The following is a 21,579-nucleotide window of genomic DNA, read 5'->3' as shown; positions in this document are numbered from 1 at the left end:
TCTCTTCTCGGCAGGGATTATTTTCTCTGGCACTGGACGCACAGTCAGTGATTCATTGCCGATCATGGGCTCAAGACCCTGGAGAAACATTAAATGCACATTCATAGAATATACAGACGCAGGAGACGGTCGCAGGCAGCCGGAGAAGATGTGAAAATGTCTCTTTTACGTAACTTTTGACTCTTTCTCTAGAATATTATAGGTGCCATTTACTATTCCATGTGCCAAAATGGGAGTAGATTATTAATGGCGTAAAATAAGAATTATGTCATCGCTTAATATTGTGCAATTTAAAACCATGATTTTCTTTTTCCGTGGAGGCTGAAAATGATTAACCAGGCTGCTACTTTCCATACAATGAACGTGAAGAGTATTCCATATGTATTGTGTTACAACAGTGAGGGCTGAGCAACTTCTTAAAAAATGTTGATGAATCTAGAAGTTTGTTTTATTTATGTTAATCGTATTAAATTGTATGTTCCAATGCATTGACTCAACACTCTCATTTTACAATCAAAAGTCTCACTTGGCACTTTGCACTTAGTAAAATTTTGATGCAAAGAAACCAAAATTACATTGAAATAATCACCCCTGCATGGAACAGTTCACCTTCAAACAAACAAAAAATTTTGTCATCATTTATTCACACTGTTGTCATTTTTAACCTGCATGATTTTCTTTCTTCTGCAAAACTATGTTAGTAACCAAAAACGTTGGTTCCCTTTGACTTCTTATGTACACAAAACCAATGCAAGTCAATGGGGACTAATGGTTTTCTGTTATCAACATTCTTCAAAATATCTTCTTCTGTGTTCTGCAGAAGAAAGGAAGTGATAAAGGTTTGAATGACAAGAGGGTAAATAATGACAGAATTCTCCAATTGAAGGTTAACTATTTTTTTAAGTGAATATCAGTGTTGAAATCATGCAATGACTGACAGAATAAACTAAACTACAATTTTGTTCTTTGTTTAAATGTTTGTATCTGTTTGCATTTTACAAATGTTTTGTGCTTCGAAAGGTTGTGAAAAGTCTTTTTTTCTTGCACCCAAAGGCAAACGGAACTTAACATTTAACTTTCTTGTTTGCCGTCTTTCCTTTCATTGTGCTTTCTGCCCATCAGCCACACGTGTAGCAGCATGGAAGGTATGTGTTTCTCAGTGGATATGTGAGAACATGCTAGTTTATTCTTTGTAAAGAATGCTTGTCTTAACAGGCTGGAGAAGTGCTGCTGGCCTGCACAGCCTCGCAAGGAAGCTGGTAAACCTCTTAAGGTGCCCGGGGCATAGGATATAAACTAATTGCTCTAACTGGCTAATAATACGAATACCAGCTCTACAGGCTGTTTGCTTTTTTATTACTGCTTGCTTCGTAGTTTCACATAAGGCAGATTTTATCGATTAGCTCATGTCTTCCATGCCTCTAGTATTGCTTTGCTAGCTTGTTTGCATACATCAGTGATTTCCTTTTCATTCAGTATAACAAAGAGCGCATGGAAAGTTTGTGATGACCTTTCCATGAAGATCAGCATCTTTATCCAAATTACAGACTCATCAGTGCCCACATGGGATCTCGCTGCTGACTTGGACAGAAAATCACTGCATATTGCAATGCATCTTAATGGATTACATGCGGTCCAGTAATTCAAAATGTAAATGCAAATTTATGAAAACGTATATGTGGCGTTCTGAAATCCTTGACTCTAGTGTGACGATGCAGATGTTTAATCTCACAAAATAAATCTAGTCAAGGTGATAAGGACCCCAATAGTGCTTTTTCTACTTTTCTTAGAAGTGTTATAGACTGTTTCAGTAGCAACGACATAAGCACACATAATGCGGCCCAAATTTGACTTCCGGTTGACCTCTGCAAAGGATCAATAACTGTTAGAGTTCTAATTTTCATTTGATTATATATAATGAAATCATAATAATACACTAAAATCCTTTCAACTGTGTCCAACAGCTCTCGAGAGGCAGCAAGGAAAATAAGTCATCTGATACAGTGAGGAAAGCCTGTAAATTTCTGGATAAGCAGTGAAAAAGCTGGAATATTTCTTCTGCCGGTGTACCAAAGACCGTTGCTATAACATGACAGGGCAAAGTTGAATACTCCCCTTCCTCATTCTAGTTGAGTCAGCGCATCTGTTGAAAACTGGAACTCCCCCAGTGCTCTCCCAACATGCCAATACTGGTGCTCCTAATCTAACCATCTGAAAACAGACTGGGAACAAAATAGCCTCATCGAATTCAAATAATCCCAGCAAAACCAGTTAAGGATAGTTGCGGACCAGTTTCACCTTTACTTTTCTAGTTTGACCTTTTCACAATTTATCACCAAATTTACACGGCTGTCTTGCTAAAGAATTATGTTCATCACGTGGGAATGAAGTATTTCAAAGAAAGAGGATATAATATGTGCTGAATAAAGTCATGGCCTTCCCTTATCCAAATACCACATGTCATTTCCAGCAACTAACAGTGATAGAACGACGTCTACAAAACAGCAAGAAAGCGGAAACAATTAGGTAAAAGACGCCCCCTTCTGGATAAAGAATATAAAACCTCCTCAAATCTGTCTTCATGTATATTGTATCCATATTTAGTGCACTATATGGATGAATGTTCAATTAAACAATGAAGTGTGAAAGATTTATGTAAAAAACTAATTCAGAGGAACTGAATTTACTTTTCAGGAATACAAACATGTGCTGTTTAAAACAAAGGCAAAACATTCCATGTACAATTTTTTAGTACAAAACAAAGTGGCCTTTTCAATGGTGCAATAGCCAAAACAAACAATTCCAATTTCTTATTCAGACTCAGAAAAAAATGCCCATGCACATTTTATGATGTCCACTTTATCATGTCTGGTTGCACTGGTTGGTCCTCTAGAACGAGCCTCCTGCCACTTTCTTGAAAAGCGTCTGTCTCTGTTGGGAGGTCATGTTCTCACAGGTCTCCAGAAGATTGGCCACAATCAGCGTTTGCTGAACAGTCTTTGCTTTCACCCACACCCGTCCGTTCAGCCCAACAACCGTCTCAAAGGGGAAAATCTTTTCCAGGTCCTTCACTATTTCACTCTGCGGAGCCAGAAGTCTGAGGAAAAAAGAGAAGAACGTGTGCATTTTAGCTGAGAAGCTATTTAAAAAGCTAGCGAAAGTATAGATGTTTAAATATGCTTATTAGATAATCATATGAAATTTCTGGGCTGTGGACACAAACCTGCGCACTAAACCCAATGAGACTTTAAAAAGCAGCCCATCAGCTCCAAACACTCCCATCCCATTGGCTCTGCCACAGCTGTCTATACACACCAACTCAGGCTCCATATCTTTGTTTGCAATCGTGAACTGGCCGTAAATTAAATCTCCCACCTAAATTAAAATATACAGTTTCATTATTTTTTTCGTTTCGTAAATACAAACTAGCACAAATAGAATGTGGGAAAACATTGAAGAAGGAATAAAAGAGATATAGACACACAAACACAAATCTTTGAAAGTATCTATAAAAATACATTTTAACTGTGTGGCTTGATGAAGCGGTCAAATGTACCTGCACATTAGGTCTGTTTCTCTTTGTAGCTCCCTCAAATGCCAAATACGAAAGGGACGCCTGCTCGCTTCCTCCAACATCCACTTTGTAGATATCTCCAGACTTTGCCGTCACAATACCAATGACACTTTCACCCTTGGCTGGAACGTACTGTGAGAAGAATTGGATTGGAAATAACAGAATAAGCTTCATTACACATGGAAATTACAAGTTAAGATAGACATTTATAGATGCTAGGTGGTGACAAACAAAATGTTTTGAAAAATTCACAACAAATACATGCAGCGCAATGTGCATAAATAATGAACTGACATATTACATCATTTTTATATACACAGCCCACAAAGTTGTACTAAACTCATCTGGCGATTCCAGATAAACCACGTCTGAAACATTTACTGTGCAAGAGGGGATGTAGAGTGAGATATGTTGTAGTCTCTCACCCGTCTCTGTTGAGAGTCTATCCAGTACAGGTTTGGTGGTTTCTGGCGAAGAATTCCACTTTTACACACTTGAACTTCCTCGCCATTTCTCCGAAACCCTGGACCGCATATTATTTTTTCACTTTTGACACCACAGTCTCCACCCTCCGGCGGCGGCACGCTGAACGAGAACACATCGCCAGGTAACAGCACCTCGCCGATTTTCTCTTTGAAACGAGCATGTACGGTGTCCATGACAAAATCCAACGTGAGCGCCTTGCGTGTTTGTGTACTTCCGGTATGATAAAAGGAAGTTAATTTGTCCAAAATAGTAGTAATAAATAAACAATGAAATACCTATACAAAATATGTGAACAAAGTCAAGTGTTATTCTAAATATGTATTTATATTATATATAAAATGTTATATTTTATATACACATTAATTAATACTTGTATTTATTTTATTGCACTTTACGTTAAAACCACAAAACAATTATCATAATATTTTTCGTGTTAAATATTGGGGAATATAGGCATATTTTAAGCAGAATTAAAGGTAGAAGGAGAAATGTGAACATCCGCAGACCGGAAGTAGGACTTTTATTGTTTTTCAGTGATGGCGGAGCACATAGAGACAGAAAGCATTGGCCTTGCCGCTAACAGGTGCTGATTTAACGTTATATTTCGCATTTCGGGTAAAACAAACGAGCGGTTATATATACACTTCGGCTTTTCTTTAATAATGCTCTGGGACGGTTTAACCAGGTCACTTGTTTCCGCGTTTTTAAGCCTGGTCTGGTCGGTTAGTTCGTTGACAATATAGGCACAACAACAGCATATGACTTAATGGTTCTTTATGTAACGTTAGATGTTTGTTATTAATATCAGTCCAGCTGCTAGAAATTAGCTTGGGAAATAAATGCACGTATTTGTTTATGTAAGCCTTTATCAAATCGCACGATTTTATTTGAGTTTAGTGTAAAAGAGTAAAACGAGCTCCGCTGCTAAAAACAATAGGGAAAACAGGAATTGTATTGGTTTTAATGGAAAACATAATGATCTCTAATGGTAATGTGTTCAATTGATGGAACGTTATCTGGGTTTTGTGCAGCAGCTGTGGTGTACAGATATTGTTTGGTAAATATATATTTGTTTACCCAACAGCATGGCTCAGCAGCCAGCACTACGGTTCCCAGGCGCTGCTCCTCCTCCTGCTAACCCCGCCTACCGCAGACAGCCGTTACTGAGCACCCCTGTGCCTCCTTATGCCATGATGAGGGGTCCTCCACCCCCAGCCCAACCTCCCTTTGGACGTATTCCTTTTGATCCCAGTGTGCCGCCCCCCATGGGTGCCCCACCTTTACAGGTACGGATAGCCATTTGTTTTGAGTGTTTATATGTCAAATTTCACTACATTGTGCAGATTGAAAAGCAAGCATGAAACATTCCTGCCGTAATGGTGTTTCGATGTAGTTTCATCATAATCTTGTATGTTTGTTTGAGAAGAGAGCACCATTCATGCCCCCGCCAGGAGCATCCATGCCCCCTACGCCTGGCATGATTTTCCCGCCAGGAATTCCTCCTGCAGCCTCTCCTGCTCCACCTTCCCTGACCTTGACAGAGGAGATCTGGGTGGAGAACAAGAGTCCAGAAGGAAAGGTATGGCGGAAGGAATCGTTCAGTCAAGGCATCTAACATCTTTAAATGATTATGTAATACATTGGTTATCTCAATGATTTATTGAATTTTATATCAGTGGATGTTATTATTGTTATTAAATTAACATGCAGTTTCACACATTTAATCACGCACAGCCATTTTTAGTGCAGGTAGTTGATACCTTATTAAATATTTTTCTTTCAGGTGTATTATTATAATGCACGTACACGGGAGTCAGCCTGGACGAAGCCCGAAGGTGTGAAGGTGATCCAGCAGTCCGAGCTGGGTCCGCTGATGCTGAGTCAGGTGGCTGCAGCTGCGGCCGCATCAGGCACTGCTAACACCGGGCCCGGCCCATCTCCCGGCATTCCAGCTTCTGTCAGCAGCACCACAACCTCACATAGCTCTCACACCCCTGCCACAGCCATAGGCTCCGCCCCTTCCCCCAGCATCAATGCAGCCTCGCCCCTCCTCCCGACACCTGCATCAGGTACGTTCTGAATATCATTGAGTTTTCAGGCTACGATGGGTGAAAAGTTGACCAGATTTTTATGTTTTCCCAAAAGCCCCAGAGGTCGTGGACATGTCAGCTGTTGTGACCACAACCCACACTGCCCTGTCAGCCTCATTAGCAGCTGTCAACCCTCCAACGGTTACAGTCGCCATGACGACAGGACCGCCGCCCCTGCCCATGGCATTGCCCCACAATGTGCCACAGCCCGCAGCTACTATGCCGGGATACCCTCCTGTCATGGTGCCCCCCTTCAGAGTGCCTTTGCCCGGCATGCCTATTCCACTTCCTGGTAGGTTTGACCTACGAAGCCGTTACATGTTCTTCTGCTCTGCTAGCGGTCTTTGAATGCCCCTGCCTTTCACGCCTCTGTTCCCTGGTCTGGTTATAAATCCTTGTCTTTTCGTCTTTTTCCTCGGTCAGAGCATGTGTGTAGTTTGACATGAGACTCGAAAGATTGCTCTTTGAATGACTATGAACTAACCTCTCAAAAATGATCAGTTAGCAGGAGGTTCTAGAGAGAAGGCTTTATTACGTTAAAAAGTTATTATGAATTCAGACTTTTGCAGAAGTGACGTTCCTTGTTCTGTAGATGGCAGTAATCTGCCATTTTCATGTACACTTGTTGCCAAGCAACAAATGCAGATATCATTAAATCAAATACAACATGTTCTTAGATCAGTCAGCACTGTAGAATATTCCTAGACTTGCATTTTCATCGTGTATTACACCCAGATGCCGTAGTTTCGACACTTTCACACATGCATCCTTTTCTGTTGATTTAACATCATGTGGTTTCACATTCAGAGGTACTCCACTGCATCTGAAATGAGGGTTGCTGACTTGCGTTGTGGAAAGAAAGGTCGTCAAATTGGACGGATGCTAAAAGGACTTCATCAATTTTACTGCCGTTTAACAGGTTTCATGTGTGAAAGTGGCTTTGTCTCTTTTCCAACACTCTGTGCTTGCTTATACGCTCTTTCAGGTGTAGCAATGATGCAGATAGTAAGCTGTCCCTATGTAAAGACTATCTCTCCTACCAAAAACGGTAATTCCCTCCCCATTATGGCATGTTAGTAACTGTTGTGCATCTTTATGCTTTTTTTAACTACAATCAATCACTTAATATTAGACGCCCCTCTGTTTTCACCATACAAATTAAAATGTAATATGATGCTAACTGTTTCTTTTAACAGCATCATGTCACTTGTTTTGACTTAACAGTTTTGATGAATAACATTAGTGCAAGCAAAACATTTGAGGCTGTCAAAAACATCTACTGAGTTCTAGGCAGTCACTTAGAATAAAACTGCTGTAGAAAATCAGATAACACTGTTGTAGTGGTTCGTTGTTCGTTTGTATTCATCCCTTGTGTCTCTTTCCTGTGATATTGTGGTACTCTCATTGCATGTTACGTTTTAGTACTATTTTCACATTTAATACATTTCTTGACCTTTTTATAATCCTTTATTAAGGTTTACCCTTTTATTGTACTAAACCTGTATTAAACTGTTTCTAAGCAGCAACTCTTGACATTTTTTTTGTTGTATTGATCTACACTGCAGATTTATTTCTTGGGTTCTGAATGTGGCGAAGAAAAGTGATATGTTTTGAACCGATTCTGATTTTGTGTGTGTAACATCAAGGTATGCTCCCTGGCATGGCACCGCCCTTAGTTCCCATGATGCCCCCTCATATGGCAATGGCAGTCGGACACCCAGGATTGCATGGAGGTATGGGCACATCCGACTGGGTTGAGTTCAGAACGCCGGAGGGAAAGTCCTACTATTATAACAAACACACACAGGAGACCACCTGGGATAAACCTGACGAGCTCAAAAAGACAGGTTAGAGATATCCTTGTGACGACTGGAGTTCTGAGGTTGTCCCCTGCAATTATAGAAAAGACTTGCATGTTACAATTGAATTAAAGCAACACTTTGTAGTTTTTCCCGACCTTAAATAATGTCTCAAAAATATTTCAGTGATCGAACAACTGTGAACTGCACAAATTGTACTGTTGCTCCTGCCTGAGCAGCCTCCTAGCAGCTAAAACCACACTCTGTAAGTTCTGTGTTGGGGTTGATACACATAGGTCCACCCCTCCCCTGCCTGCGGAAGAGGGCATCCCCTTCGAACAGCTTAGCAAATTTATGTGTATTGCGCTGCCCACTAGGAAGCTCATGCAGCAACAATATTTATGACACTTATAACAGACATTTGGCGCTTATCAACCAGATGGGGGAACCAGTCAGCAAAAGTTCTAAAGTGCTGCTTTAATGTGATTAATGTAAAATGGCTAATAACTTGATTTTTGATAAGTCTCCATCATGTAAAAGCTGTAAATTTAACAAGATGATGCATGAACCTATGTATTTATATATACAAAATAATATTTTGTGAAATCTGACAGACGTTCATCTTCATGTTTCCATAACAGAAAAAGAAAGTGAGAAGATCAAGGACCTAACGATGGACATGATCAATGCCGAAATCATGGACATGGAGAATGGAAGCTCAAAAATCGACCCTCCGAAAGAACACAGAGAGGTTGGAAACATGCCTAGATTTGAGAGTTTTTGAAGGTGGAAAAGAAAGATCACATCTGTGTCTTATTCTTAGGAGCTGAAAGAGTCCGAGATGACAGATCAACAGAAGGCAGCGATGAAAGCAAAACCTGTGGCAACAACACCCATCCCTGGCACACCATGGTAGGCAACTATTTGTGTATTTTCTTAAAGGGGTCATATGACACGGTTAAAACAAATGTTACCGTTTGTTTCAGATGTAATGCAATGTGAATACATGATTTAAGGTTAACATTTAAAAAAATGTCCACATACCGTGCATGTTTGTATCTCCTCTTATCCCCGCCTCTCTGACACACTTAAATATTTGTAATTTTACGTGTCGAATACATAGGGATGGGTGCCGAGAAACCGGTACTTTTTTGGACCGGTACATAATTGGGCCGATACCAGAGTATCGATAAGCTTCATGACAAAGATACTGTTATCGATACTTGCGTTGTTTTATCTCTGTGTATTCGGGTGTTAAATGGCAAATTAGAGGCTATTGCCGGTCATTTTCCATCCCTGAATAATGTCAGAATAGCCGAAGTTTGCTCGACGTTTGTGAACGAGTAGCATGGTTGCGCTTGTGGAGCTTTCAGCATCCGCGTTTCATAACGAAGAAGCTTCCGACAAACAAAGTTATAACATTGTTTTTAATAACTCGGCCACAGAGTATATTTACTTACTTTAGTAAATTGAAGTAAATGTGCTAGTAAAATTATAAACAATTGTACATATAATTAAGAAAATATCCCTTGCTTAGACAATAGTACTTAAATTGATTTAGACCTAAAACCAGAATAACCATAGTGATGTAAAGTAAATATGTTGAATTACATTATGATATGCTCCTATTTAAACTAACGATTTCACACAGTTTTCCTCCAGAGTGCAGATGATGGACTGACGCATGTGTTGTAACCTTTCACGTGTTTTGAATTTTAAATGTGTGTTATAGGTGCGTAGTGTGGACGGGTGACGAGCGGGTCTTTTATTATAACCCCACCTCACGTCTGTCCATGTGGGAGCGGCCAGAGGAGCTGGTGGGTCGTGCCGATGTCGATAAAGCCATTCAGGAACCACCACACAAAAGAGGCCTAGACAACAGCTACAAACTGGGTAAAGGTCATCTCCATAGAAACACGTGGTTTAATATTAGTTTGTGAAGAATAAATGTCTTGACAAAAACTCTTAATCATAGAAGAATTTAAGTGTTTTGTTTGTTGCTTTATTTCCTGTGACCTTGCTTGGGTCTTGCAGTACACTATTTAATGTTATAAAGTTCTAGTAAATATAACAGGTGGTTTTATAGGATGGATTTGAAATCTGTCTCTGTTGCATTGTGCTGCAGTCTAAATGTCAGCTGTGAGCATGAACCGTTTTCTGTTCATGTCAAATTTATTTCAACAATCCGTCTAAACCTTCTTTCGCATGTTTGTGTGTTTCCTGGGACACAGTGCTGGCTAAGGAGGAGCCCGAATCCACTTTAACTGAAGACATAGTAGATGATGAACCCAGCAAGACCAAGAGAAGAAAGTGAGAATTTTTGCAATATTTAATTACAATAGACAGTTTCATCTTAACATAAAGAGATGTTACAGCGCATGCGCACTTTTGTGACCCCCACTGATTTTCCACTGATCACATTCACAAACAATAGAGTGTCTGCATATTATTTCTGATTACAGTCAAAAGAAACCGAAAAGAACCGTTTCTTGTACCATACGGTTTGTTTAAATGCAACCGAACATTTAACACATTTTTATTTAATAAAATTATTATACAGTCAAATAATGATACAAATTAATATTATCTTAAATTAAATATAAATAGTTATATTATTAGACTGTAGCCAAACACAAACCGTAAGTTAACTGGGGGTCAGGCCCGCACACAATAATTTATAATACATAAATCAATTTATGACTGTTGGTTAAAGTAACAGTTTGCCCAAAACTGATAGATCTTTGTTATGAAGTGAAGTGACCGTATCTCATACCTCCTGCTGATTGGTTGTTTGTGTTTGTTTGCATTAGAATAGAGGAGAAGGATGTTGACACAGAGAAGGAGGTGGCGATGGAGGCGGAGCTAAAGGCAGCACGAGAGAGGGCCGTGGTTCCTCAGGAGGCCCGGATGAATCAGTTTAAAGACATGCTACTTGAACGAGGGGTAAAACACAAATACATATATTTTACATACAAATAGAAACAGATGACTCGAATGGAGACATTTCTGCTTATTTATAAGGTTATTTTGATGAATAGTTTGATCTTAGAAGGCTTAAATTCTGTAGACAAATATAAATTGTCAATTTCTAACACATACTACACCCCTATTTTTGTATTTAATAATCTAGATTAGATAGTGAATTGCCCAGCAAGTAAATGTCAACTCCTTCAATACGGTTTAAAAAGTATCCCAGAATGCACCTCGTAAACTTAAGAGAACGTCAAGAACGTGCAGAGGTGTAATGATGGGTACTTTGAAAAAGATTAAATATAATAATTTATTTGCCTAGTTAATTTCCATACTCTATTCCTATTCTTAAATGTAAAATGTGCGTTCAATCTACGTGTTTATATGGCCACATCTTTGTTAACCAAACGGCGGACAACCACCAAGCCATATGGCTGTGCGTGATGCCCGCGTGGAGAGATATTTATCTATTTTGGGGTCTGAAAGGTTAAACCCGTCGTTCGTTTTTAAGCTTTGGTCCTCATTAAAATACTCACCTGACATTTTCAAGTGATCAAGGACATCTCCCACCTACCCATGGCAACAGATTTGATGTTTCTACTATGAAATATAAATAAATCGCATATGTCGCATATGTGACAAAGTTCTCTTCAAGAGGTATTTGCCCTTTGCTTCATCGTCCTGTGCCAAAGATGAAAGGCACGTTTACAGTCAAAGGGTCTCATCATCAAGGCGAGATCCTTTTCCCTCCTACTCATATGGTACGGCAGCATATACAGCCATCGCAGAAGAGCTGTATATCGACCTCCATATAATTACACCCCTCTTGTTGCGCCAATTAGCGTGGTGGGAAAAAGAAAGAGGGTTGGAGGCAGCGAGAAGGAAGCTGTGGACCACCTGTCGAGTGTGTGTCATTCATTAGGGATGGTGGGATTCAGGATGAAAAGCGTCGGGCTTACACACCCTGACTCTAGCGCCGCAGGAGGGGAACACGCTCAGGGGGCTCACCTATCGAACACTCTTCTCATTATAATGGCCCTAATTAATAGAGAGGGGGGGGGTTGATATGATTCCACGACCCATTTTTTAATCTCTGTGTCTCTGTTTTTTTTTTACCAAGGTATCGGCGTTCTCTACCTGGGAAAAGGAGCTCCATAAGATTGTTTTTGATCCTCGATATCTGCTGCTGAATCCCAAAGAGAGGAAGCAGGTACATGTGTATTTATTTAGCTGTCTATATACATATATGATTATTTAGCTGTCCTGTTTGTTTCAATGTCATTTGAGTGAGTGAAGGCCATGTCTGCTGCCTACATGAAACTGTACATGGGGCACCTTGTACAACTCCATTAGTAGTCACACAAATGGGTGATTCTCACGAAATCTTGGTTTCAAGATGTCAAACATGATTTTCTAAAATCCACTTGTATCAACAAATTTCCTTTTTATTCAATTAAAACAAGGTATGACATGTTTAAATGCATCTATTTCGAAACTTACTGACTGTAAACACAATTTTAAACATTTGTTTTACAAAAAAAGTCCTTGAAACTTTTAATTAAAAAAGCGAAGCCATGATGCCTGAGCAAATTTGTATTTATCATACATTATAAGAAATAAAAAAAATACTTTATAGAAAATTATACATGTAACATTTGAATGCAGAAAACTACCTGTAACTGCAATGAGAATTTACACAGCGTGTCAAGACAATATTTAGAATATTTTAAAATATAAAGTAATCTGTTAACTTGTTAGCCATTTGAAAGATACTGGTAGATGTGTTACCTCACAATAAAATCATTACATTACATGTGTGTTAAAAAATGTTACGGAGGATGAGAATATCAGTCATTTTTATTATATATGAATATCCTGTCAATCATTTTTGTTGATGTTTTTTTGTAATTTAAGGACATCTAGCAAAACGTCCAATTGTTTTCTTCAGAACATTTAATTTAACTCTGTTTAAATTACAACATGCTGTATAAGACAAATCGGGACGCGTTTCTGTTATGAGAATTTCAGCAGGAAAAGCACAAAATACATAAATAATTTATTCCTATGTCAAAATTATGTTTAATGTCTAGAGATCGAGAACACAATTATCTCTATTATGATATTTTTGGTGTTACCGAATTGTATGTTTTATAATTAAAATCTTTACTGCCATCATATTTCAGTGGTTTCATGAGAAGGACCCAATGTAGAGATTCACACAAGATCCTTTGAAATATATTTAAAATGCAGTTCATTTACATTTTCACAAGTGTAAAACGCTGGAAATATCATGAATAAAGTTCTAGAAAAGTGTTGTTTTACAGGTGTTGGACTCCACAATAGCATCTGATGTTGTTCAATATTCAAATAAGGTGTATCGCAATAAAAAACTACAATAATGTTAGTACTAAACATATGTTAAGGTTGTTAATAATACAGCGCCCTTTAATACTGTTGTTTTACCCTAATGGCCACGATAAGGGTATTTTAAGTGTGATTTATTTGCTAAAAAATTAAATAATTTATAATTACTTTTTGTACATAGCGTACAGAAATTTTGTATTGATGCTTTTCAGTACTATTTAGTTATTGACTTGCCATCTTGATTTTTTCATTTCGAGAGTTTATCTAAGCCAGCGTGGTTAAGAGTGTGCCTAAAATGTCTAAGTAGTTTGCGTACTACAGTATGTACTGTTACCCACTCATCTCAAGGCCTTGTCTGTTGTCCCCTCTGCAGGTGTTTGATCAGTATGTGAAGACTCGTGCTGAGGAGGAACGAAAGGAGAAGAAGAATAAAATCATGCAAGTGAAAGACGAATTCAGGAAAATGATGGAGGAAGCTAAACTCGGTGTCAGGTGAGATAGATCTCATTTTAATTTCATCAACAGTTTTATTTGTCATGTGTAAAACAGATCTTTGCCAAAATCACTTTGCAGTACACGCGTCCTCATTTTTACCTTGCAGAACAACATTTAGTGAGTTTGCTGCCAAACACGCGAGGGATTCACGCTTTAAGGGAGTCGAGAAGATGAAAGACAGGGAAGCCATTTTTATCGAGTTTATGACGGTCCTCAGAAAGAAGGAAAAGGAGAACTCAAAGAACCGGGGAGACAAGGTGAGAAAGCACATTTACTTTAACCAGAGACCCCAAACCAAAATTCTGTATCAGAAATCAAAGTGCTGCCTTATTTAACTTATTTAGCAGAATTTCAAACGACAGTATTTGCTACATTACAGAAACAGTAAAGGTTTTTTAATTGAACTTTTATCTACCACATTGATTATTGGTAGATCTAAGACATAAAAGTCTTAACTGAGTTATTGAAAAAACATGACAACACAGCACTGGCCCCCTTGCATTTGTTCTGGGTCAAATACCTTATTTACTTCAGTCTTAAACGTTTTATTTAAAAGCACAAAATGCTCGTAGGAACACGCACAAAACTAAAGACCACGCATTCGTCATTAGACCGTATCTTTTGGTCATTCTCACAATATTTTTCAGATTTATTTACATGCAATGCATATCTGCACAGTCAAATACACAAACAGGCCTCCTGAGAGAGAGAGATAGAGAGTCTGTGTGTAAGTTGAGGTGCTTGGAGTTTGTGTCCTGGAGTTTGGTCCGCACATTCGCTGTCTCTGTGGCTGGGGTTAAGTGTAGAGAGTCGGGCTGATTGCTTTTGGCAGCTAAAGGTCAGCCATCAAACATTAATGCCGGTGAAATGTCACCTGTGTGGGGGGGCCATTGGTTAGGAGAGAGTGTTCACCAGGTGGGGTATGCCAGAGGATACCCGTCTAATTCCATAATTATCAAACTGTATTAACACTGATCAAGTGTTGTTTTAGTGGACTTTTTGAGCTTTGCAATGGCCAGTGTTGAGTCGGTTTAAAAAAAACAGCTTGAGGGGGTTTGTGATCATAATGGCTGAGCCAGCATCACTCGAGGAGCATCAATATAGCAGATAAGTAGTTAAACCTTTACGATTCGTTAATTTGGAAAAATAAGATTAATTTCTACAATTTGATTTCTGAAAAACATAACCTGGTTTTAACTGCCTGGCTTTAATATTCCTGTGTTTTTTCGTTTTTGCTTAGGTCAAGCAGGACTTCTTTGAACTTCTGTCAGATTATCATGTGGATGGTCAGCAGCGCTGGAGCAAAGTTAAGGAAAAGATGGAAACTGATCCTCGCTATAAAGCTGTGGAGACTTCAGCAGTCCGAGAGGAGCTCTTCAAGAACTACGTAGAGCGGCTTGCCAAGGTTAAAACAAGCTTCTCAACACCTATCCGGTGATGTTTATAGACAAAACCCAGAGGGATGTATAGAACTCCTCAATGCATTTTGCAGACACCTTTTTTGAAGTGACTTTCATTTTTAATTTATCATTTGTAGCTGGGACAGTAAAAATGGTATGAGACTTGCGTTTACATGTGTATATATACACGGCATATATTTTTTAGGGTTGCATATTTACCCTTTGCAATGCTGATGTCTTTACCAGTTGAATATGTGGTTTTCTGTGGTCAGTTGTTTCTAACGTTGAATCTTGATACCCTACAGAACCCGAACTCCGAGAAAGAGAAGGAACTGGAGAAGCAGGCCCGGATTGAGGCCAGCCTGAGGGAGAGAGAGCGGGCGGTGCAGAGGTTTCGCTCGGAACAGACCAAAGAGATCGATCGGGAGCGAGAGCAGCACAAGAGAGAGGAGGCCGTCCAGCATTTTAAAGCACTCATGTCTGATATGGTAAACGCACAGACTTGTTATTGCTTGTCTACTCCCGCCGCAACGCAAAATATGTGTTCAGCTTACAAAATGTATGATTTATTTAGTTTTTACTCTTCATCATTGAATGTGTCATTATTGAGTTTGTTTTATTGTCTATGTGACAGGTGAAATCACCAGACGCCAACTGGTCGGAGACGCGTCGGATCCTGAGGAAGGACCATCGCTGGGAGTCTTCCTCTCTCTTAGAGCGAGATGAAAAAGAGAGGCTCTTCAATGAGCACATTGAGGGTCTCGGCAAAAAGAAAAAGGAGCTATTTCGCCAACTTTTGGACGAGACAACATCGGTACGCAGGAGTTTTATACTGTTACATGAGTCACGTTTCTTAATGTATCTCCGACTTAACTGACTTTAAATATTTTTTCTATGTTAGATCTCCTTAATGTCGACATGGAAAGAAGTTAAGAAGCTCATTAAAGAAGATCCAAGATGCATTAAGTTCTCCAGCAGTGACAGGGTAAAGAACGCCTTTGCCTCTTTGTTCAAAAAGACGTGTCTCTCTCTTTTGTAGAAGGCTAATGTTTCGATTGTAATTTGGATTTGTTCCTTATGTTCACCTCTTTGCCGTCACTATAGAAACGCCAGAGAGAGTTTGATGACTACATCAAAGACAAGTATATCACAGCCAAAGCAGACTTCAGAACACTCCTGAAGGAGACCAGGTTTATCACCTACAAGTGAGACTCTTTAAATCACCAGTCTCTGACTAAGTTACAGATTATTTTCAGAAATTGTTATATTTATGGTCTATACAAATGTATTTATTTACATTTTGAAAGCACAGCTAGTGTAAAACAGTTGTTGGAGAGGGGGGTCCATTATGTTTGACACATTTCAGTGTCCTGTCTTATGTTTTTAGATCACGTAAGTTGATGCAGGAGTCAGATCAGCACTTGTTGGATACTGAGAACATCCTGCAGAAGGATAAAAGGTATCTGGTTCTGGAGTGCGTGCCAGAAGAAAGGCACAAACTCATGATGTCATATGTGGAAGAGCTGGACCGCAGGGGACCACCACCCCCTCCCACCGCCTTTGAACCTGCCCGACGCTCCACCAAGTGATAACACACACACTCCTCCCTGATATTTTCCTCATTCCTCAGCACCCCCAAATCACATTATGGACTCCCAGAAATCGCAGGATAGATCACTACAGTCCAGAAGGACTCTAAAGCGAGCAGGGCTGTATACCTCAGATGTTGGATGGGATAAACTGGTCCCGAAATCACTACTTAGACTTGTTTCGTTCACGATTCATACACTCCTGGCCCAGATTACATCAGTTTCATCTGTAACACACCTAACTCAGACGTGTGGAATAACCAAACACGGTGAACATAAGATACCAAGTAAGTATTTTTTTAATCAACTTGAAAGGTTTGAGGCTCTTCACAAGAAGCCACAGAGTATTAAGAACACATTTCATCCGTCCAGTCTGAAGGGTTGGGCAGCATTAGGTGATGTGTCAATGGAAAAGCCAGGTGATGTCCTGAAAGGTCGGACCTCCCGTTTGTTTTTCCTCGTGTCAGCCTGGTCCTCACCTGACAGTGTTTTTGTTTACCCATCACAGGATCTATTTCCTGTTTTTAGAAACTGTGATTTGTTCAAATTGGGGGATCCTCCCGGTTTCTTGAAGATTTATTTGGTCACCGTCAGGGATTTTCAAGAATGATGAAAGCCTCTCTGTGTATTTGTTATTTTAACGGATCGTTTTGTCAACATGTACAATGTTTCTAGATGCTGAATATGTACGGATGTATTCATTAGCTTGTTTATAATGTCTTACAACCGCACTGGCTGGAGACCATGTCACCTGGCCAGACAGTTTAATTTAACTGTTCAGATGTTTCTTAAAAAAATTGTTTTTTGGACTTGCTTTATGTACAGCTGAACTTGAATAAAAGCAACCCATTTTTTACACTTCTGTGTCAGTGTTGCTTTCATTAAATTGAAAAGAGACAACAACTCCACTGTCAGTAATATATTAAAATTTATTATTTTACACAAATGCACGTTCTAAATATTTATTCTTAGAATGTGTTTTAATTTCATAGACACTTATCTTACTTTCGGAATTTGCTCGAAGCAGGCCTTAAAACAAAATTAAAACATTTTAAAGAACACTATATGCAGGTAATAGATATACACACACAGATTTTTGTCATTTGTCATGTTGAACCTGTACACAAGATGTAAACACTGTTTTTACTAATATCTCTACCCATAGTAATGTATAATACATACAATTGAATTTTCAAGCAACACATACAATACAAATAATACGAAGTCATTTCTATGTATAAGCACTTATAATAAATGATACCAAACCACTTTTTTCTTTTGGAGAAGAGATAAACATAGAAACAATCACAATAGAAAATCAAACAATGCAAACCATAACTCATTTATGATTTTGTAAGGTGTTCAATTCAAGTGAGGTCAGATTTTTTCTCTCTGTTGAAGGTGATAAATTATAACCGTTGTAGTGCTATCGACAGGAGTCTTTTACTGTTTTCCTTCTGTGGGATCTTGGTGTTCCCAGGGCACAGGGTCATTTTCGTGTGACTGGGAGCCAGATTCCCTCTCGTGCCAAAACTGCTCCACATCTGGGAGAACTATTCCATCCTTGTTGCTTGGACTTTCTTGTTGTCCTGGACTCTGGTTTGTTTCCTTCTCAGGTTTTTCCTCAGACTGATGGGGAGGCAGGTGGGCTGATGTCTCTGGTCTTGGGGTGGGTGATTTTGGGGCGGTTGCGGTGTGTGGTCCTGGCTTTTGTTTTGCCGGTTGCTTGCGGAGGGTAAGCCTACGCCACAGATCTATGTATCCCTCTCTGAACTCCTCGGAAAGGGCCAAAACAATCAGAGGATTGATCAGGGAGATGGAGAACATGAGAAGCTGTGCGGAGAGAGTAAAGATGACCGGAGGAAATATGCCATCGGTCTCAAATGCGTGCCGCAGCCACACCCAGGACACCCAATGCGGGAGCCACAAGATGGCCATGGCTACGGTGAGGCTGAACAGCATGAGGGTCAGTTTGCGAGATCTGATCTGCGTCCGCAGGTTCTGGGTCTTACTCGACCTGCGTTGGCAACGTCCATAAGCCTTCCAGAAGTAAAGTAAGGCGAAGCTCAATGGTGTGCAATAGGCCACAAGGGGATACACCTTCACATACACTGACATAAAATCATGGGCATCAGGTGGCACAGACTGCACACAAATCACTTCACCTGCTTCTCTTTGAAGGGTTGCAAAGAGCCACTGGGGTATGGGTACCACACACGCTAGAAGCCAAGCGAAGAGCAACACAACCAAGATGGTCTTCAACCGGATTGACACCTGCTTGGTGGGGTTACTGACATACCTGTAACAAGCTTTGCCCATTATGGCAACGGTGAAGCTCTTTGCAGCCATGCAGGAGTGCAGGAACCAGTCACAGGTCTTGCAGACAAACAATCCCAACGTCCAGGTGGCACGAGAATATGCGGCAGCTTTGAAGGGAACGGCAAACGCCAGGACCAAACCATCAGCCAGCATCAGGTTGAGGATAAGCGCATTTACTATAGACAGCTTCCCTTTACGCGCGTTGGTTATCAGGACTCCTATAGCCGTTACATTCCCGGTAAAACCAAGGACGCAAATGATTCCCAGCACGACCGGAATCAAAACCCTCAGGTCTTCTTGATCAAGGTGCTGATATCCACTGCGCTCCAGAAACGAACGCCTATCCATGGTGCTGTTCCCGGCGCTTATGTTTGAAATCGGTAATTTATCCATTTCCACGGGGATGGATGGTTGGATTAGGCAAGATAGAGAACGGCGGTGTGTGCGGAAGAAGATAATTTCTCTCGAATAATTGAAATAAACTTCCGCGCACTTGTGGGATGAATCAGCCGCGTGCGCTCTTGACCGCGCGGCTCTTCAAAGTAGCAAAGCGCGCAAGCGGAGCGCCTTTTAAAGCATCCTTTGATTGACAGGTGCCGTATCCAGCTGACACGCAGTTTAATTTCACACTCCCGAGGCCAATTAAAAAGATTTCGGGCAATAAGCTCCGACTGCTACTGTGGACATCAGCAGAGGAAAACGTATTTCCTCTATTGTACTCGAAATGATAAATGTCTTTATTTCCTGTCTGAGGCGAAGGAGATTGCAAATTAAATGAGGGTTTATGAATTTTGATGAGGGATTACATTTGGCTCAACAAAACATTGGAAATATGTGCCTTTGACTTTGGAGACTTTGTTTCTCGAAGTGAGAAAAGCTTTATAACAGATTTCATATTTTTGAAATAACTAGCATCATTTTGCAATACCGCAGCATAGTTAATTTGACATAATGTAGGCCTATGTGAATATATAGGGATTAGTGGTAGGGGATCTAGACCCAACGGAAATGCACGACAGACTATTTTAATTTAATTTAGTTATTTGTTTAAAAAAAGGGAAAGACTTCAGGAGACATGCAAAACTTGCTTGGGCAATTAACATGTTCACAAAGGGCATTTATTTCATATGTATTTAAAAACGTTTGAATGCTTCTGCAGCGTGACAAATAAATGAAAAGTAATATGACGTCATACAAAATGATATAGAATGTTCATGTCACACTGCAATTTCCTGAAATTATATTTTGTCTACTATAATACCCACACTGTCATAACCACATTGCAATATATATTTTTTAGTTTATATTGACTGAGGATTTATTACAATTCATTCCAAGCGTTCAAACTAAATTGTTTAAATTTAATAAAGTTGTCTTCCCAGATATCATATTGATCTTTAGCTAGTGTGACGTTCCATGGCTCAAAGTCCCTGACTTAACTCCGTAACAACATCCAAACAACGTTTTCAGCACAAACAAAGTCTATTAGGTTAAATAATCCACACTCCCATTTATTATTGAATTATTTTTGTAATCACAATAAAGACTAATTGTTCTCTTTCATAAGGTTTTGATGAGGGTTATTCGTGTGAAGATTCAAGCTGATTCTTAAGCATCATGATTTATGAATAATTACTGTAAAATGTTCCTATTATGAATGCATCTATTATTATTTCATATTAACTGGACGATAACACGAAAAATAAATGTCTCACACTGCTGAAATAAATGTCATTAAAACAGCGAAAAGAAAAAAAAACAGTGTCTAACCTCCTAGAAATATGTTCACTATCTATAAATCGTTGAACCCCCCGATGCTAAATCAATTGCATCGAAATACTAACAATAAACAAGTTTGCACACCAAAAACTGCAACGACTTCTTGCGGCGCTTGCAGACCGCATAATGACATCAGAGTCCCGCGAGATTAATTCAAGAGTTGCGCGTTCTCAAGATTCAAGATTCAAAAAAGCTTTATTGGCATGATAAAAAGTGTTTTACATTGCCAAAGCAGGAAGATTAAATATAAACATTCTGTATAAAATAAAATAAGAGTATCGGAAATGCACGACATACGGAAGAGTAACGGAAATGCACGACATACTATTTTAATTTAATTTAGTTATTTGTTTAAAAAAAGGGAAAGACTTCAGGAGACATGCAAAACTTGCTTGGGCAATTAACATGTTCACAAAGGGTCATTTATTTCATATGTATTTAAAAACGTTTCTCTCTCGCGATACTTCAACATCATCCCAGCTAGTCTGTCTGTAAAACCGCCACAAGAGGGCGCCATTGCGTAACGCCCGCGAGTGTTGCCAGTTTGGGCGCCTTTTCTTTGGTTTTATTTAGTCAAGTTATTTCAGAACGCTCGAAGTGTAGTGTAGTGTCATAAAAACATTATTCCTTAACACAGCTCTTATTGTTTCCGTTTAACCTATCAGGTCTGGGATAGGGAGACCCGTCAATCAATCTACCGTTGAGAAGCTATGA

At 39.5% G+C, this 21,579-nt stretch overlaps 3 protein-coding genes across 9 annotated transcripts; 1 reads left to right on the top strand and 2 right to left on the bottom strand.

The window, feature by feature from the left end:
- Window positions 1-1,644: 1,644 nt before the first annotated feature.
- On the bottom strand, window positions 1,645-4,285 carry exosc3 (exosome component 3). The gene is made up of 4 exons (XM_079479620.1): window positions 4,000-4,285; window positions 3,557-3,706; window positions 3,224-3,375; window positions 1,645-3,097 (listed from the first exon to the last, which is right to left on the bottom strand). Exons 1-4 carry the CDS (start codon window positions 4,231-4,233, stop codon window positions 2,890-2,892), a joined length of 744 nt encoding a protein of 247 aa, XP_079335746.1. The 5' UTR covers window positions 4,234-4,285; the 3' UTR covers window positions 1,645-2,889.
- A 253-nt stretch (window positions 4,286-4,538) lies between these two features.
- Window positions 4,539-17,625, top strand: tcerg1a (transcription elongation regulator 1a (CA150)). Of its 7 annotated transcripts, XR_013787907.1 has the most exons (22): window positions 4,539-4,643; window positions 5,145-5,346; window positions 5,487-5,639; window positions 5,844-6,129; window positions 6,206-6,442; window positions 7,136-7,198; window positions 7,797-7,997; window positions 8,591-8,700; window positions 8,773-8,861; window positions 9,682-9,842; window positions 10,181-10,259; window positions 10,760-10,892; window positions 12,040-12,129; window positions 13,657-13,775; window positions 13,885-14,035; window positions 15,019-15,183; window positions 15,484-15,666; window positions 15,813-15,992; window positions 16,080-16,163; window positions 16,283-16,383; window positions 16,566-17,054; window positions 17,140-17,624. XR_013787907.1 is itself a non-coding variant. In XM_079479615.1 (21 exons), the coding sequence occupies exons 1-21, from the start codon at window positions 4,597-4,599 to the stop codon at window positions 16,765-16,767; spliced, it is 3,036 nt and encodes a 1,011-aa protein (XP_079335741.1). In that variant the 5' UTR covers window positions 4,539-4,596; the 3' UTR covers window positions 16,768-17,625. The 7 variants fall into 7 exon arrangements, 4 of the variants coding, with proteins under 4 accessions (XP_079335741.1, XP_079335743.1, XP_079335742.1 ...); XM_079479615.1 differs by having other exon boundaries at window positions 16,566-17,625; XR_013787908.1 differs by lacking the exon at window positions 7,136-7,198 and having other exon boundaries at window positions 4,561-4,643.
- A 58-nt stretch (window positions 17,626-17,683) lies between these two features.
- Window positions 17,684-19,622, bottom strand: gpr151 (G protein-coupled receptor 151). Its single transcript, XM_079480460.1, has one exon. It carries the CDS (start codon window positions 19,477-19,479, stop codon window positions 18,211-18,213), a length of 1,269 nt encoding a protein of 422 aa, XP_079336586.1. The 5' UTR covers window positions 19,480-19,622; the 3' UTR covers window positions 17,684-18,210.
- Between the last annotated feature and the right edge of the window lie 1,957 nt (window positions 19,623-21,579).

The sequence above is a fragment of the Barbatula barbatula genome (genome assembly GCF_947034865.1).
Source record: "Barbatula barbatula genome assembly, chromosome: 18".
NCBI classification, from domain to species: domain Eukaryota; kingdom Metazoa; phylum Chordata; class Actinopteri; order Cypriniformes; family Nemacheilidae; genus Barbatula; species Barbatula barbatula.
The sequence above is the reverse complement of the archived record's forward strand: the minus strand, read 5'-3'. Positions and strand labels throughout refer to the sequence as shown.